General features: G+C 50.1%; 1 protein-coding gene across 1 annotated transcript in view; it reads right to left on the bottom strand.

Annotated features, from left to right (window-relative positions):
• CPNE8 (copine 8) overlaps positions 1-15619 on the bottom strand; it is a 334982-nt gene that overhangs the window by 36892 nt on the left and 282471 nt on the right. The window contains exon 16 of the mRNA XM_030216303.1: positions 11346-11473. Within this exon, the coding sequence (XP_030072163.1) occupies positions 11346-11473 (128 nt within the window). The remainder of the gene's footprint in view (positions 1-11345; positions 11474-15619) is intronic.

Below are 15619 nucleotides of genomic sequence, written 5' to 3'. Positions count from 1 at the left end.
GAGCCGAAATTAAGGTGTGCATGGCATCATGCATAATGGCAGAGCCAACAGGGGCTGAGGGAGAGACGTCCTCCGGAGAGGAAATCTTCAAAATGCCCATGGCCTGCATTAACAGGTTGGGCAAATCCTCTGAGCTAAAGAGCCGCGCTGCAGAGGGGTCATCCGCTCCATCCGAGCGGGGATCCGTCTCCTCCAAGGAATCCGCAAAGGACCGTTGGGAGAACTCAGATACGCTGCCCTCATCTACATCGGAGGAGACAAAGTCCTCCAAGGCCTGGGAATCAACCCGAGGGCGTTTACCTCCGGGGGCCTCAACCTCTTTACCAGACGAGGGAGCAGGGGCAGCGTTTGCATAAGGAAGGCCTGATGCAGCAGCAAAACAAACTTGGGGGAGAGACCCCGCATACTGTGCACTTCCGCAGCCTGGGCAACAGCCCTAGATGCACCCTCAACCGGCGCTCGCAAGAGCGGGGGAGAGACATGCTGCGCATCCAAGATGGCGTCCGGCGCGACACTCCGCGAAGGAGCCGCGCGGGAAGAACGGCGCTTAACTTTAGCCGCTTGTGCCGTCGCCCAAATTAAGGGCGTTCATGGCATCAATGTCTCCCACCTCAAGGGCGGCCCAAGAAGAAGCCGTCCGAGCCGAGTGGCCGGCCAATATGGCGGAGGCGAGCTGCGGGGGATGGGCGTTTATGGCGGGAAAAACCGCCACACCGGAGGAAGGACCGGGACACTCATCGGTCACGAAACTGTCACCCAACAAGGGCGAATCAGACTTTAAGACCCCCGCATCCCCTCTAGAAGCGCACACGCGATCCGGGGAGCGACTCTTTGCGCCCTCGCCCTCCGACGCCATAGGCCACGTGGAGACCAATCGGGGAACCCCCTGCCCGCTATAAAAGGTAAAAATTACCTGCTGTCCGCTCCGAGCTGTAACGACCTGGTGTCCCAGTGAGTAGCTGCAATAAACGTTTAAATAAATGTCGAAATAAACGCCTTTAAGGACGTTCAAAAATTTTTTTTTTTTTTTTTTTTAAACGGAGCCAGCGGGAGGGGGGAAAAAAGGAGGGACCTGGCGCCACCAGGTTTGCACTTGCTCAAGAAGAGCCCTCAACCCCAGGCACTCAACAAAACCTAAAAATTAGGCTTGGAGGCCTAGCCAGAGCTGCTGCTGTGTGTGACCACCACCTGCTGAGATAGAGAACATACAGAGGAGTTTCCGGCAGCACATGACCACATATAGGGAGGCAAAGGTTTGCTCTCTATCTCCACCTGCTGGTAGATGGACACAACCCACCAGTCTATGGATTGATCAGCATGATGATATGGAACTATCTAATTTCGGATCCATGACCCCATTGAAGTCCCCCCCCCCCCCCCCAAGATGATGGATCCCTGGGCAAATGTAGCTAAAAGGTTCTTTACCTTAGTGTAAAAAGCCCCTGGTGGTCATTTGGTGCATATATAGAGGCTATTGTTGTGTCAACTTGATCTATAATGATATGTAAAAACAAAAAACGCCCACCTGGGTCCCTCTTAACTTTCACTATTTGGACTGATATAATCTCGTGGAACAACACCGCCACCCCGCACTTCTTTGAGCCATCTGCAGGGGAGGCAAAATAGGCCCTAGGGTAGTTAGGATGGGAGAGGAGTCTCTCATGCCGCCGGCGAAGGTGCGTCTCCTGCAACATTACTATATGAGGTTTCAGCTGCTGAAACTCCTTAAAGAGTTTTTGCCTTTTTTGAGGCACATTAAGTCCCTTTACATTATAATATAAAACCTTCAAGTCCATACTCATTTCAAGTAATCAGAACAAAAACTATACAAACTAAGGTGAACACTTCATACCATACCATTACAAATGTCTGCAACCCCCTTTTCCCCAAATGTGCAAGTCCTGCCTCTCCATCCCTACTTCCCGACCCCCTCCCCCCACCCTCCCCCTGTCCTTCATCCCCCCACATCCAGCCACCACCCAGAGGAGATTAACCCCCTAGATGGGAATCAGAGAAAGTACCCCACCGTGCTCCTGACAACCCAGCTCCCCCGCCCCCCCCCCAGCCGTCTCCCCACTACCACCATTTCCTTAGTCCATCTTCACACATTCAGCCTATAAACAGGTCAGAAACACTCCCCGTCTCCCCTCATGCTCCCACATCCCTCCTTGTTGTGCCCTCCCTCCATCTCTCATGCATAACCCTCACATCATATAGCGTCTCCCCGTACAAGTTCCCTCTCTCTTCCAAACAGTTTTACGTGCAGAGAAAATCCTTCCTCTAACATAACATTCCAGGGATAACTGACAACATTGCAATACTTTAGTATTCTAAACTCGTTATCCCCGATTTACCACAAAGGTGTCCATTGTCCCTGCGATCTCCGCAGGAGCACTGTATTCAACTAGCAGACCCCAACGAGACTGCTTCACCCCGGCTCAGGTTCCCTCTGCCGTTACTCCTCGCTTCGGGTTACTTCACTTAGTGGTCTCAGGGATCCGCTGCCATTTTTGGAACTTCGCTTTAGTTGCAGGTGCCAATGCTCCTGGAGGTGCCTTTGAGGGCACTAATCCAGCTGCATGCAGGGTCGCCCAGGCCTCAGCAAGTGAGCTAGCTCTGTGCTTGGCTCCCTTAATTGTGAAGTTCACAGAGAAAGGGAAACCCTGTGGAACAAACTCCCCGAGCCCATACGTCAGGCCCCCTCCCTCCCCATCTTCAAATCTCTGCTTAAAGCCCACCTCTTCAATGTCGCCTTCGGCACCTAACCTCTACACCTCTACCCAGGAAATCTACACTGCCCAACTTGACATTTCGTTCTTTAGATTGTAAGCTCATTTGAGCAGGGACCGTCTTTTTTTGTTTATTTTGTACAGCGCTGCGTAACCCTAGTAGCGCTCTAGAAATGTTAAGTAGTAGTAGTTATTAAAACATCCAGAGCCGGTTTCAATAGACGTCTCTGTTGCAGGGTGAACTGTGAAAGATCTTGGAAAACAGTTATTTTAGCTCCCCCAAATTCCAGGTCCTGTTTCTTCCGGGCACAAGCAAGTATTTGCTCTTTAACTTCATACTTGTGGAAACGGACGATTACATCGCGTGGTCTGTTCTCCTGTCGTTGACCTAAGGCTCTGTGTGCCCTGTCCAGCTCTACTGCCACTGTTGCTGCCACCTCGGTCCCCAGCAAGTTAGTGCAAAGAGTTTGCACAATTTGGCTGACATCCTCCGTTTCACCACCTTCAGGAACTCCGCGTAATCGGAGATTATTTCTTCTAACCCGATTTTCGAGGTCGTCCAATTTATAATTTAGCTCCCTCGTTTTTTGATCCAGCTCCTGTAAGTGCACCGCATGTGCATTCAGAGAGTCCGCATGCTCTTCCAGCCGCAGTTCCGCATCTTCCACTCATCCCCCCAACTCCCGAAGATCCGAGCTCAATACCTCCATCCGGTCCAGTATTTCTTCTTTGCATTTTTGAATGTCACCCTGGATACCGGAGAGGAGCTTTCGAAGCTCGCCGGAGACGCCCTTTTTAGCGGGGGGCCTCCGTGATTCTGCCAACGATAGCGCCGAGTCGGAGTCCGATGGTGAGGCCTGCGCCATTGCCTTGTGGTGCTTCGGTGTCTTGCTAGGCCCTCCCCCCTGCGGACTTCTTGGGGTCTTTGTTTCGCCCCGTTTGCGCTTTGCTCATGGCGATACACGGTAAGTCACCTCCAAGGACGCGTTGTAGGCTGTCCAAAATCGCTGATGGCTGCTAATTATTGCTTTTTGTAGCTGTGGGAAGTGGGAGCTATTGAGCTAAGCTGCCATTGCCAGCTGTGACGTCACTTCCTTCGCAACTTGGACATTTTTGAGAGAAAAAAGTCCTTCTGCCACCTTATGACTTTTTTTGTTTTGAAAATGAGCCCCTTAGTGTGCAAAAGCTACAGTACATATAGGGGCATGCATGTAGGACGAGCATTGGTGGGTCAGGGGCACGCCTACCACTTACGTGCTAAGATTCTAGAATGTTGTCATTTATGTGCACTGCTGCAACACTTACTTTTGGTCATTTACCAGGAATTGACATGACGTAAATGGCAGCACCTAAATGTTGGCTCGTAAATGCTGACTTACGCTAGTATTCTGTAACAACTATTATGCATGTAATTGCTGACTACAGAAGGTAAAATTATGTATAATCATACCTGATAATTTTCTTTCCATTAATCATAGCTGATCAATCCATAGACTGGTGGGTTGTGTCCATCTACCAGCAGGTGGAGATAGAGAGCAAACTTTTGCCTCCCTATATGTGGTCATGTGCTGCCGGAAACTCCTCAGTATGTCGATATCAAAGCTCCATCCGCAGGACTCAGCACTTAGAGAATTACACCCACGAAGGGACACTCTGCCCAGCTCACCACCGCCGAAACGGGGGAGGGGAATTAACCCAGCTCATCCCCACACAAGTGGGGGAGGGGAATCCGTCCAGCTCATCCCCGCGGAGCGGGGGAGGGACACCACACCCGCCGATGCGGGGGGATCTGGCTTATCCTGCAACCGCAACCGCGGGAGGAGCTGACTGACCCTAACACCGCCGAAGCGGGAGGGGTACAAAGCTGCCCTACAGCCGCACGAAGCGGGAGGGAGTGCCGGCAGAATTTATGTCTCAATCCAGCCCCGTAAAACGGAGGGGAGAGGAATGCAGCAGCTCACTGTAACACAAACTCGTCTCAACTCTTGAAGAATCCAAGTGAAAGAAGAACTTGAACACGAAGTCCTCCTGAAGTAACTGAAGGCTAAACTTGAACCTAAAATTCAACCAGAATATAAACAGTACAGATATCTGGGAGGGGCTATGGATTGATCAGCTATGATTAATGGAAAGAAAATTATCAGGTATGATTATACATAATTTTACCTTCCATATCATCAAGCTGATCAATCCATAGACTGGTGGGATGTACCGAAGCAGTACTCACCCAGGGCGGGACATAGAAATCCCTGACCTCAACACTGAAGCTCCAAACCGGGCCTCCGCCCGTGCAGCCACAGTCAAACGGTAATGCTTGGAGAATGTATGAGCCGAAGCCCAAGTTGCCGCCTTGCATATCTCTTCCAAGGAGACGGATCCGGCCTCTGCCATCGAGGCCGCCTGAGCTCTCGTGGAGTGAGCCTTCAGCTGGATAGGCGGCACGTTCCCTGCGGCCACATAAGCCGCTGCAATGGCTTCCTTGACCCATCTTGCCACTGTAGGCTTAGCAGCCTGCAGACCCTTACGAGGACCTGCAAACAGGACAAACAGATGATCCGATTTCCGGAAATCATTGGTCACTTCCAAGTATCTGATGATGACTCGTCTCACATCCAGATATTCAAGAGCGGAGTACTCCTCTGGGTAGTCCTCCCTACGAAAGGAAGGGAGACAGAGCTGCTGATTCACATGGAAGCGAGAACCAATCTTGGGCAGGAAGGAAGGCACTGTGCGAATAGTCACTCCTGCCTCAGTGAACTGCAGAAAAGGCTCTCGACATGAGAGCGCCTGGGGCTCGGAAACTCTTCTGGCTGAAGTGATAGCCACCAAAAAGACTGCTTTCAACGTCAGGTCTTTCAGAGATGCCCTCGACAAGGGTTCCAAAGGCGGCTTCTGCAATGCTCTTAGCACCAGGTTGAGATTCCACGCAGGCACCACTGAGTGCAGAGGAGGGCGCAGGTGATTAACTCCCTTGAGAAAGCGCACCACATCTGGCTGCGAAGCCAGGGAAACACCCTTCAGGCGGCCCCTGAAGCAAGCCAGAGCCGCTACCTGGACTTTAAGGGAACTGAGCGACAGGCCTTTCTCCAGACCTTCTTGCAGGAACGCCAACACTGAAGAAATTGGAGCAGTGAAGGGAGAAAGTGAGCCTGCTTCACACCATGCTGCAAAGATACGCCAAACCCTGGCGTAAGCAGTAGAAGTAGAGCGCTTCCTCGCTCTCAGCATAGTGGCGATGACCTTGTCTGAGAAGCCCTTCTTCCTCAGACGCTGCCGCTCAATAGCCAGGCCGTAAGACCAAAGGGAGAGGGATCCTCCATCACCACGGGACCCTGATGTAACAGGCCCTGCTCCACTGACAGCCGCAGAGGATCGTCGACTGAGAGCCTGAACAAGTCCGCATACCAGGGACGTCTGGGCCAATCCGGACCCACCAGGATTACCCTGCCGGGATGCTTTGCCACCCGGTCTAGCACCCTGCCCAACATGGGCCAGGGCGGGAACACATAGAGGAGCTCTTGTGTCGGCCACTGTTGGAGAAGAGCATCTACTCCCAGGGATCGAGGGTCCCGTCCTCTGCTGAAAAAGCGCGGCACTTGGCCATTGGCCGATGACGCCATCAGATCTAGGCTCGGCTGGCCCCAGCGCTTCGTGATGTCCAAGAACGCCTGAGCAGATAGTTGCCACTCTCCGGGCTCCAAGGTATGGCGACTGAGAAAGTCCGCCTTGACATTCATGACTCCGGCAATGTGGGCCGCTGAAAGCTGCTCCAGGTTCGCTTCCGCCCACTGGCAAAGACTCATAGCCTCCTTGGCTAGAGGGGCGCTCTTGGTACCTCCCTGGCGGTTGATATAGGCCACAGCCGTGGCATTGTCCGACAGGACCCGTACAGGCTTCAACACCAGTACCGGGATGAACTCCAATAACACCAACCGAATGGCTCTGAGTTCCAGGAGGTTGATAGACCACTTGCCTCTGCAGGAGACTAGAGCCCCTGCGCTGTCCTTCCCAAGCAGTGGGCTCCCCAGCCCATCAAAGAGGCGTCTGTCGTGACGACAATCCACTCCGGGGTCACCAGAGGCAATCCTGCAGACAACTTGTCTGTCTGCGTCCACCAGCTCAGCGCCTTGCGCACTGCTGGGTCCACGGGAAGGCGCACAGCATAATCCTCCGACATCGGAGTCCAGCGCAGCAGCAGAGATAGCTGTAGTGGTCTCATATGAGCCCTGGCCCAGGGCACTACTTCCATCGTGGCCGTCATAGAGCCCAACAGCTGCACGTAGTCCCAAGCCCGAATAGGAGAGGCTACTAGGAACTAGTCCACCTGAGCCTGAAGCTTGACAATCCGATTGTCTGGCAGGAACACTCTGCCCACTTGGGTGTCGAATCGAACTCCCAGATACACCAGGGACTGAGTCGGGCGCAGCTGGCTCTTCTTCCAGTTGATGATCCATCCCAGGGAGCTCAAAAGAGCAACTACCCGGTCCATAGCTTTGCCGCACTCTGCATAAGAGGGGGCTCGGATCAACCAGTCGTCCAGATAAGGATGGACTTGTACTCCTTCCTTTAGCAGGAAGGCCGCTATGACCCCCATTACTTTGGAAAAGGTCCGCGGAGCAGTAGCCAACCCGAAAGGGAGGGCTCTGAACTGGAAGTGTCGTCTCAGGACTGTAAAACGCAGAAAGCGTTGGAGAGGAGGCCAGATGGGAATATGCAGGTACGCTTCCTTGATGTCCAAGGAAGCCAAGAACTCTCCTGCCTTCACTCCCGCTATAACAGAGCGGAGAGTCTCCATGCGAAAGTGCCTCACTTTCCAGGCCCGATTGACCCCTTTGAGGTCGAGGATAGGCCGGACAGAACCTCCTTTCTTTGGAACCACAAAGTAAATGGAGTAACGTCCCTTGCCAATCTGATTCTTTTTTTGGCACCGGAACGACCGCACCCAGGCGGATCAGGTTGTCCAAGGTCTGCTGCACTACCACAGCTTGACCGGAGACTTGCAGGGAGAGAGTACAAACCCGTCTCTTAAGGGTTGGCAGAACTCTAGCTTGTAGCCGTCTCTGATGACTTCCAGCACCCATGCGTCTGAAGTTATAGTGGTCCACTCGCCCAGAAACGAGGACAGCCGTCCTCAATCTGCACTGGGGCGTGGACCAAGGCCCCGTCATTGGGTACGAGACCCTGGGGGAGGACCGGAGGGAGCACCTCCGGGACGGCGGTCTCTGCGAAAGGAATGCTGCTTGGGGGAGAAATTCCTCTTGAAGGAAGAGGGGGCAGAGGAACCCGACTTGCCCGGGCGGTACCGATGGGCTTCCTGCAACCGTCCTCTGGAGGTATCGGGACGAGTACTAACCCGAGCCCTGACCTCTGGTAATTTCTTGCCCTTAGACGTGCCGAGATCGGTCACGATTTTGTCCAGCTCGACCCCAAAGAGCAGCTTGCCTTTAAAAGGCAATCTAGCCAGGCGGGATTTAGAGGCGTGGTCAGCAGACCAATGTTTCAGCCAAAGCCACCGCCGCGCAGAGACTGTCTGAGCCATGCCTTTAGCTGAGGCTCTCCAGACATCATACAGCAAGTCTGCCAAATAGGCTAAGCCCGATTCCAGGGCCGGCCAATCAGCCCTCAAGGAATGATCCGAGGGGGAAGCCCGCTGCACCATAGTCCGGCATGCCCTGGCCACATAGGAGCCGCAAACTGAGGCCTGCAAACTTAAAGCAGCTGCCTCAAAGGACGACCTTAAGGCCGCCTCCAATCTTCTGTCTTGGGCGTCCTTTAGGGCCGTGCCACCTTCCACCGGCAACGCCGTTTTCTTAGTCACCGCAGTGATTAAAGAATCCACGGTAGGCCACAGATAGGCCTCACGTTCACTCACAGCCAAAGGATAGAGGCGGGACATAGCCCTAGCCACTTTAAGGCTCGTTTCCGGGACATCCCATTGAGCCGCAATTAAGGTGTGCATGGCATCATGCACGTGGAAGGTTCTAGGCGGGCGCTTCGTCCCCAGCATAATGGCAGAGCCAACAGGGGCTGAGGGAGAGACGTCCTCCGGAGAGGAAATCTTCAAAGTGTCCATGGCCTGTAACAACAGGTTGGGCAAATCCTCTGGGCTAAAAAGCCGCGCTGCAGAGGGGTCATCCGCTCCATCCGAGCGGGGATCTATCTCCTCCAAGGAATCCGCAAAGGATCGTTGGGAGACCTCAGACACGCTGCCCTCATCTACATCGGAGGAGACAAAAGTCCTCCAAGGCCTGGAAATCAACCCGAGGGCATTTACCTCTGGGAACCTCAACCTCTTTACCAGAAGAGGGAGCAGGGGCAGCGTTTTGCATGAGGAAAGCCTGATGCAGCAGCAAAACAAACTCGGGGGAGAAACCCCCCAGACTGTGCACTTCCGCAGCCTGGGCAACAGCCCTAGACGCACTCTCAACCGGCGCTCGCAATAGCGGGGGAGAGACATGCTGCGCATCCAAAATGGCGTCCGGCGCGAAACTCCGTGAAGGAGCAGCGCGGGAAGAACGGCGCTTAACTTTAGCCGCTTTTGTGCCGTCGCCCAAATTAAGGGCGTTCATGGCATTAATGTCTCCAACCTCAAGGGCGGCCCCGAAGAAGCCGTCCGAGCCGCGTGGCCGGCCAAGATGGCGGAGGCGAGGAGCGGGGGATGGGCGTTTATGGCGGGAAAAAACCGCCACGCCGGAGGAACGACCGGGACATTCATCGGTCACTAAACTATCACCCATCAAGGGCGAATCAGGTTGTAAAACCCCCGCATCCCCTCTAGAAGCGCTCCAGCGATCCGGGGAGCGACCCTTTGCGCCCTCGCCCTCCGACGCCATTGCCACGAGGAGAAGAATCGGGGAACCCCCTGCCCGCTATAAAAAGGTAAAATTACCTGCTTGCCGCTCCGAGCTGTAACGAACTGGTGTCCCAGTGAGTAGCTGCAATGAACGTTTAAAGAAACGTCGAATTAAACGCCTTTAAAGACGTTTAAAAATTTTTTTTTTTTTTTTTTTTAAACGGAGCCAGCGGGAGGGGGGAGAAAAGGAGGGACCTGGCACCACCAGGTTTGCACTTGCTCAAAAGAGCCCTCAACCCCAGGCCTCAACAAAACCTAAGGATTAGGCTTGGAGGCCTAGCCAGAGCTGCTGCTGTGTGTGACCACCACCTGCTGAGATAGAGAACATACTGAGGAGTTTCCGGCAGCACATGACCACATATAGGGAGGCAAAAGTTTGCTCTCTATCTCCACCTGCTGGTAGATGGACACAACCCACCAGTCTATGGATTGATCAGCTTGATGATATGGAATTTGTACTTGGCTTACAGCATCCTAGAACATAAATTTTAGTGACCTTTTCAAAATGAACCCCAATCAACTCTCACTCAACACTACCAATGTAAAGTGTTTTTTAAAAATTATCTCACAAATTTGCTACCAAAGCTCCTCTGTCTTAGTACATGCCCACCATCAGGTGCAGGAGCTGCAGCCATGTGATTTCAAGCATTCAGAGGCAGCAGGAAGGAAATTACTGTGTTGCATGGTTGGGCCTGTGCTGGCTGCAGAAGGACTGGGGCAATCAGAGAGGTAGGTTGGAGGAAAGACAAATCATAATGGGGTTGGCATGAGGAGTGGATAGGTAAGAGAAAGAGAAGTAAAGGGGGGAGGGCAACATGAGTAATAGATAAGAAGTGAAAAGGTATAGGAAAGAGTCTTGCACTGCTAACATTTTGCAGGTTGCATCTAATATTTACACATGTATGTCTGTCTGTCTGTCTGTCTATCTATAAATAAATATAGCCCAGGTCTTCTGTGATAGTATTTTTGGCTGCCACCTCCAGTGGGATACACTAAAAGTATTTATTTTAGCTCAGTATGTGGATCCTGATGGATGGGGGAGGCAAAAGCCTCAAGGCCCTCACTGGATGATTTTGGCAAAAAATACCTTCACTTCTGTCCACTTCGCGTTTTATGCTTTTCAATAGCATTCCACCTTTATTTGGTAATGTTCCCTTTACAGTTTCCTCCAAAGCTACAAAAATGGGAGAACCATTTACCAGGGATGGGCACTTAGGCTCATTATATCACCTTAAAACACCTAAGATTAGTAGCAGACTCCAGATTTTTTCCTATCAAAAAGAGTAATAAAATAAAACTTAGAGAGGCAAGTTGGAGCCCTGTTACATATATATTACATATTCCAAATCTCCCCACATCCTTCTCTTATGTGATACCGGAATTCTCAGACCCGATATCTAGGTCAAGGATCTTCTTCTTTCAAGTCACAAAGGTACACTAATTCCTACAAATGATTCCAGTGTCAGGGAGCTATGACACCAGAATCATCTACAGGTCAAAGTAATTTTATACCACGTTTCTCCTACCAATCTGGAGGCTAAGAATCAAACTTCAGATTAATTGATATGTATTTGATTTTCAAAGTTTTGGACTTTTGTGTTCATGAACTTAACAGCATGTTTTATCAACAATAGCTTTGATAGAATCAAGCTTCTCTCACTTTTTTTAAAAAGTTGTTGTAATATTATACATTTGATTATGTATATTACCACCCATTTGTTTATGGAAACAAAGCTGGTTTGAGCACAGTATCACACACTTACCTTGCAACATGGTTTATTACAGGAGCAAAATTTGTTGGACCATAAAGCTGTACAGTTTTTAAACTTCTATAGTAAGCCTCCATCACACCATCAATTCCATTACAGTAAGGGTTCTGTGGATTTCCATTCTGCAAAAAAAATGAAAGATGAATGCAAAGAACTGAATGAAAAAAAATGTATGCTTTAAGAAGTAGATACCATAATTAATTATATGCTATGAAATATGTTAGCATATTCAGTCCATCAAATTCCAAGACTTAATTATTTTAACAGAAAGTCTCTTTGTAACTGGATCATGTTATTACCTCTGTTTGCACAATGCTATTTTCTTTTAGATAGACAATGCACCCCCAGATTGGTGCAATTATTAACATCCACATTAAAGGTTGTTTTAAACTTAATATTAAAGGTCAAAAAGTCAAGAAGAAACACAAACAGTTACAAAATATGGCTGTATTTTGATTAACATTTTTAATTATGATTGGTTGCACAATTAAAGGTATTTTATTTATTTCCTACTGCAGCTCCCTCAATGTGACCTCCTCCCCTGTCATAGAAAAATAAATTACTGGAAGGCTAGTGGCCACCCAACCCAAGTTCCCTCCCTCCCAACATAATCTTAGATTGTGAGCTCATTAGGGACAGAAATTACCTTCAAAAATATGTAAACCACGTTGACTGTATCTACAGAAAGGCGGTATATCAAGTGTGATGCAAAACCATGAACTATAATATATAATATATATGTGTATCAAATAGCCTCAATAGCCCAGGGAACCTTAAATTAGGACTCCACTGAATTGGCCAGCATCATAGGCTGACAGCTAGGGACCCACTGTTTCGCAATCTTCGTCAGGAGAAATGTTGAAAAACAAAAAAATATGTTTCCTTTCAATCCATCGCGATGGATTGAAAGGAAACATATTTTTTTGTTTTTCAACATTTCTCCTGACGAAGATTGCGAAACAGTGGGTCCCTAGCTGTCAGCCTATGATGCTGGCCAATTCAGTGGAGTCCTAATTTAAGGTTCCCTGGGCTATTGAGGCTATTTGATACACATATATATTATATATTATAGTTCATGGTTTTGCATCAACCTACAGAGCATACAGCAGGAGTGAATTTTTGTATTTTGTTGTATATTATTGCACTCCAGACAATTGAAAAAATTTTTTGGTATATCAAGTGTGGAATATGAAGAAAATAAATTCTTAATAGTCTAGCGCAGGGATGGGCAACCTGCGGCCCACAACTGAATTATATGTGGCCTGCGAGACCATGGGAAGCATACACAGAAAATGTTATTAACCACAGTTTTGGCAGTTTTAAATATTGTATTTCACAAACATTTTCAGAATGGCCACTCTTGCAGTTTGTTTCCATCGATTTTAGTTTAATTTTTATGTATTTATCACAGGTCGTCTATAGAGCTCTGTGCATTTCTGGTTCCCCCCCACACACACACAAACACTTTGGGCTCACCAAATTGAGGTCTGACTATGCCTCTTGCTCTTTCCTAACTGAAGGTAAGGCACACCAGTCCATATCAACAAAGCTAGAATTGATAAGTTTAAAACACCCTTCTAGTACAAACTAGGATGTGTGAATCAAGGAGAAAATTAGATTGCACCTGCCATTTTCTTTGCTCAAATCCTTCTAGACCAGTCCAGATGCATGGATTTATGCTCCCCTGCCAGCCTAAGGAAACTGAGAACCCTGGTTTGACGATGTCATTCTATATAGGGACCTGTTTGGTCCACAGTCAGCTAGTATTTCTATGAACAAAGTAGACTACCAATAACTCCTTTTGAGAAACAGCGGGCAACAGAAACAACTGAAAACAAGCCTGAATTTGGCTCAAAGAAGCAAAATGGCAAAACTTTCCTTTTAAAAAACCTATTTAGCAATCCTTCTGCTATAGCCTCTCATCTTACTACACAAGTAGAGACACAAACTGACCAACAGGCACCTCCCCCCCCCCCCCAAGGGCTAGGCTCTAGAGAGACTGAAGGAAAGAAAATTATCAACTAAGTGCTACTTCCCTTCCCCCTTTGTTCCTCCAAATCACTCCAGATGCCTGGAAAGTACCAAAGTAATGAATAAGGTAGGTGGGAGCCTGGTAAGTCTACCTGATACATGCTCCAAAATCCTAGTCCTACCATGTCTGAACATCCAGCAAAGGAATGCAGGGATGCTCAAATGGCCACTTCACAGATCTTCTGAGCCAGCATTAAACTATACTTTACCCAGGATGGAGTCTGTGCCCTAGTCAAATGAGCTCTCAAACCAAGGAACACTGAGGCAGCCTGGGCAAAGAAATCATATTAATTTGGTGTTTAACTTTTCAGTCCTGCAAGTGATGGAATGCCATCTGGTTTTAATTGCTCAGAAGTCTAGCTTTTGTCCGAGAAACCCATACTCTCTGATGACCCCTCAGATCTTGAGCCACCACCTTATGGCCCATTGTTGGGGTTCCGCTCCACCCCCAGAGATCCACGGCGTCCAGCCCAAGCCTCTTCAGCACAGGCTTCTCCGGATAGTTTCTCCCCTTCTGTGCAAACCCCGCCACATCCTAGGTTGGACTTTTCAACCAGCATCTACCCTTCTCTGCCACATCCTTCCCTGCTAACCTCCCATGACCCGCTTTGGGCCACACTCCCTGACTCCTCAACTCCCGACAGTCCAGCCTTTCCCTCTAGTACCCCTCCCCACTCATCAGGGGCCCAGCATCTCTTTCAATGGACTGAATCACCTGTGATCACCTCTCAGCCTATGAGTACCCCTCCCCATCCCTCAGGGGTTCAACACACCTCCCCTGAATGGGTTAGACCCTTTGCAATCACCTTTGAGCATGATAAGAGGGTAGCTTCTAGCTCTACCTCAGGTTCCATTCCCACCTCCTCGAGAGCTCTGCCACTCCGACAGGTAACCACCACTCGACCGGATCCTAATAATCAGGGTCAGGTTATACAGGCACAGGCCTACCAGTATGTACCCTTCACAACCACCGATCTCCTGAATTGGAAGACGCATTACCCCTCTTATACTGAAAAGCCTCAGGCAGTGGTGGACCTAGTGGCTAGTATTATGGCCACCCATAACCCAACCTGGACTGATTGTCAACAACTTCTCCTGACCCTCTTCACAACTGAGGAGAGGCGGAAGATTTTACAAAATGCTGAGGCCATCACGCGAGCGCGTGCCCCCGAGGGGACACAGGACCTAGAGGAATGGGTTAGAACTCGGTTCCCTCGCGCAGCTCCAGCTTGGGATCCAAATAATGGGCAGCACTATGAACTGTTGTCTGGCTATTGCCGGGACTTGCTGGAAGGTATGAAGAAAGGCATAAAGAGGCCCATTAATCTGGCAAAGGTCTCTGAAATTCTCCAAGGGGCAACTGAATCCCCTGGGGCCTTTTTAGAGCGACTAATTGAAGCCTACAGAACATACACCCCATTTGACCTGAGGCACTAGAAAACCAGAGAATGGTGAATAGTGCATTGGTGGCCCAGAGTATGCCAGATATCCGGAAGAAGCTGCAGCGTCAGGAGGGATTCGCAGGGATGAATACCACCCAGCTAATTGAGATCGCAACAAAGGTTTTCGTTAATAGGGATCAGGAGATGCGCCGAGAGGCTGACCGGAAGATGCAGAAGAAGGCCGACCTTTTGGCGGCAGCCATTACTAACTCCACCCTTAACCGAGGTCGACCTCTAGCCAATGGGAAGCCAAAGTGGGACCCCGGACCGCCAGCCCGGCCTCGAGATTCCTTCAATCAATCCCGGCCACGAGGGGAGAATCCCAGACCACGATTGGAGAGGGATCAGTGCGCCTACTGCAAGGAAAGAGGGCACTGGAAAGATGAATGCCCCCAGAGGCGCCAGGGACTGAGAAGGGGACCAGGAGATCGAGGAAGCCGAGGCCGAGTTCGAGAGGGAAGGTATGAGCCTTCTGAATCTGACATCATTGGGATAGCCGAGATGGCAGAATGGGATGAATAGGACAGACCGGGTTCCTACAAACTGGGCTCCCAGGAACCCATGGTCAAGCTAACCATAGGGAGCCGCTCAATTCCATTCATGATTGATACAGGAGCTGAACACTCGGTTGTGACGGAGCGATTAGCGCCTGTGTCTGGAAAAACTGTCCGAGTGGTGGGAGCCACGGGGGTGCAGAACCGGAGGCCCTTCCTGACGACTCATAGATGCCAATTAGGCTCACACACAGTCACTCATGAATTCCTGTATAAGCCAGACTGTCCAATCCCTTTGTTA

This window comes from Microcaecilia unicolor, chromosome 10 (genome assembly GCF_901765095.1).
Source record: "Microcaecilia unicolor chromosome 10, aMicUni1.1, whole genome shotgun sequence".
NCBI classification, from domain to species: domain Eukaryota; kingdom Metazoa; phylum Chordata; class Amphibia; order Gymnophiona; family Siphonopidae; genus Microcaecilia; species Microcaecilia unicolor.
Note: the sequence above shows the minus strand (reverse complement) of the source record. Positions and strands in the feature narration are given on the sequence as shown.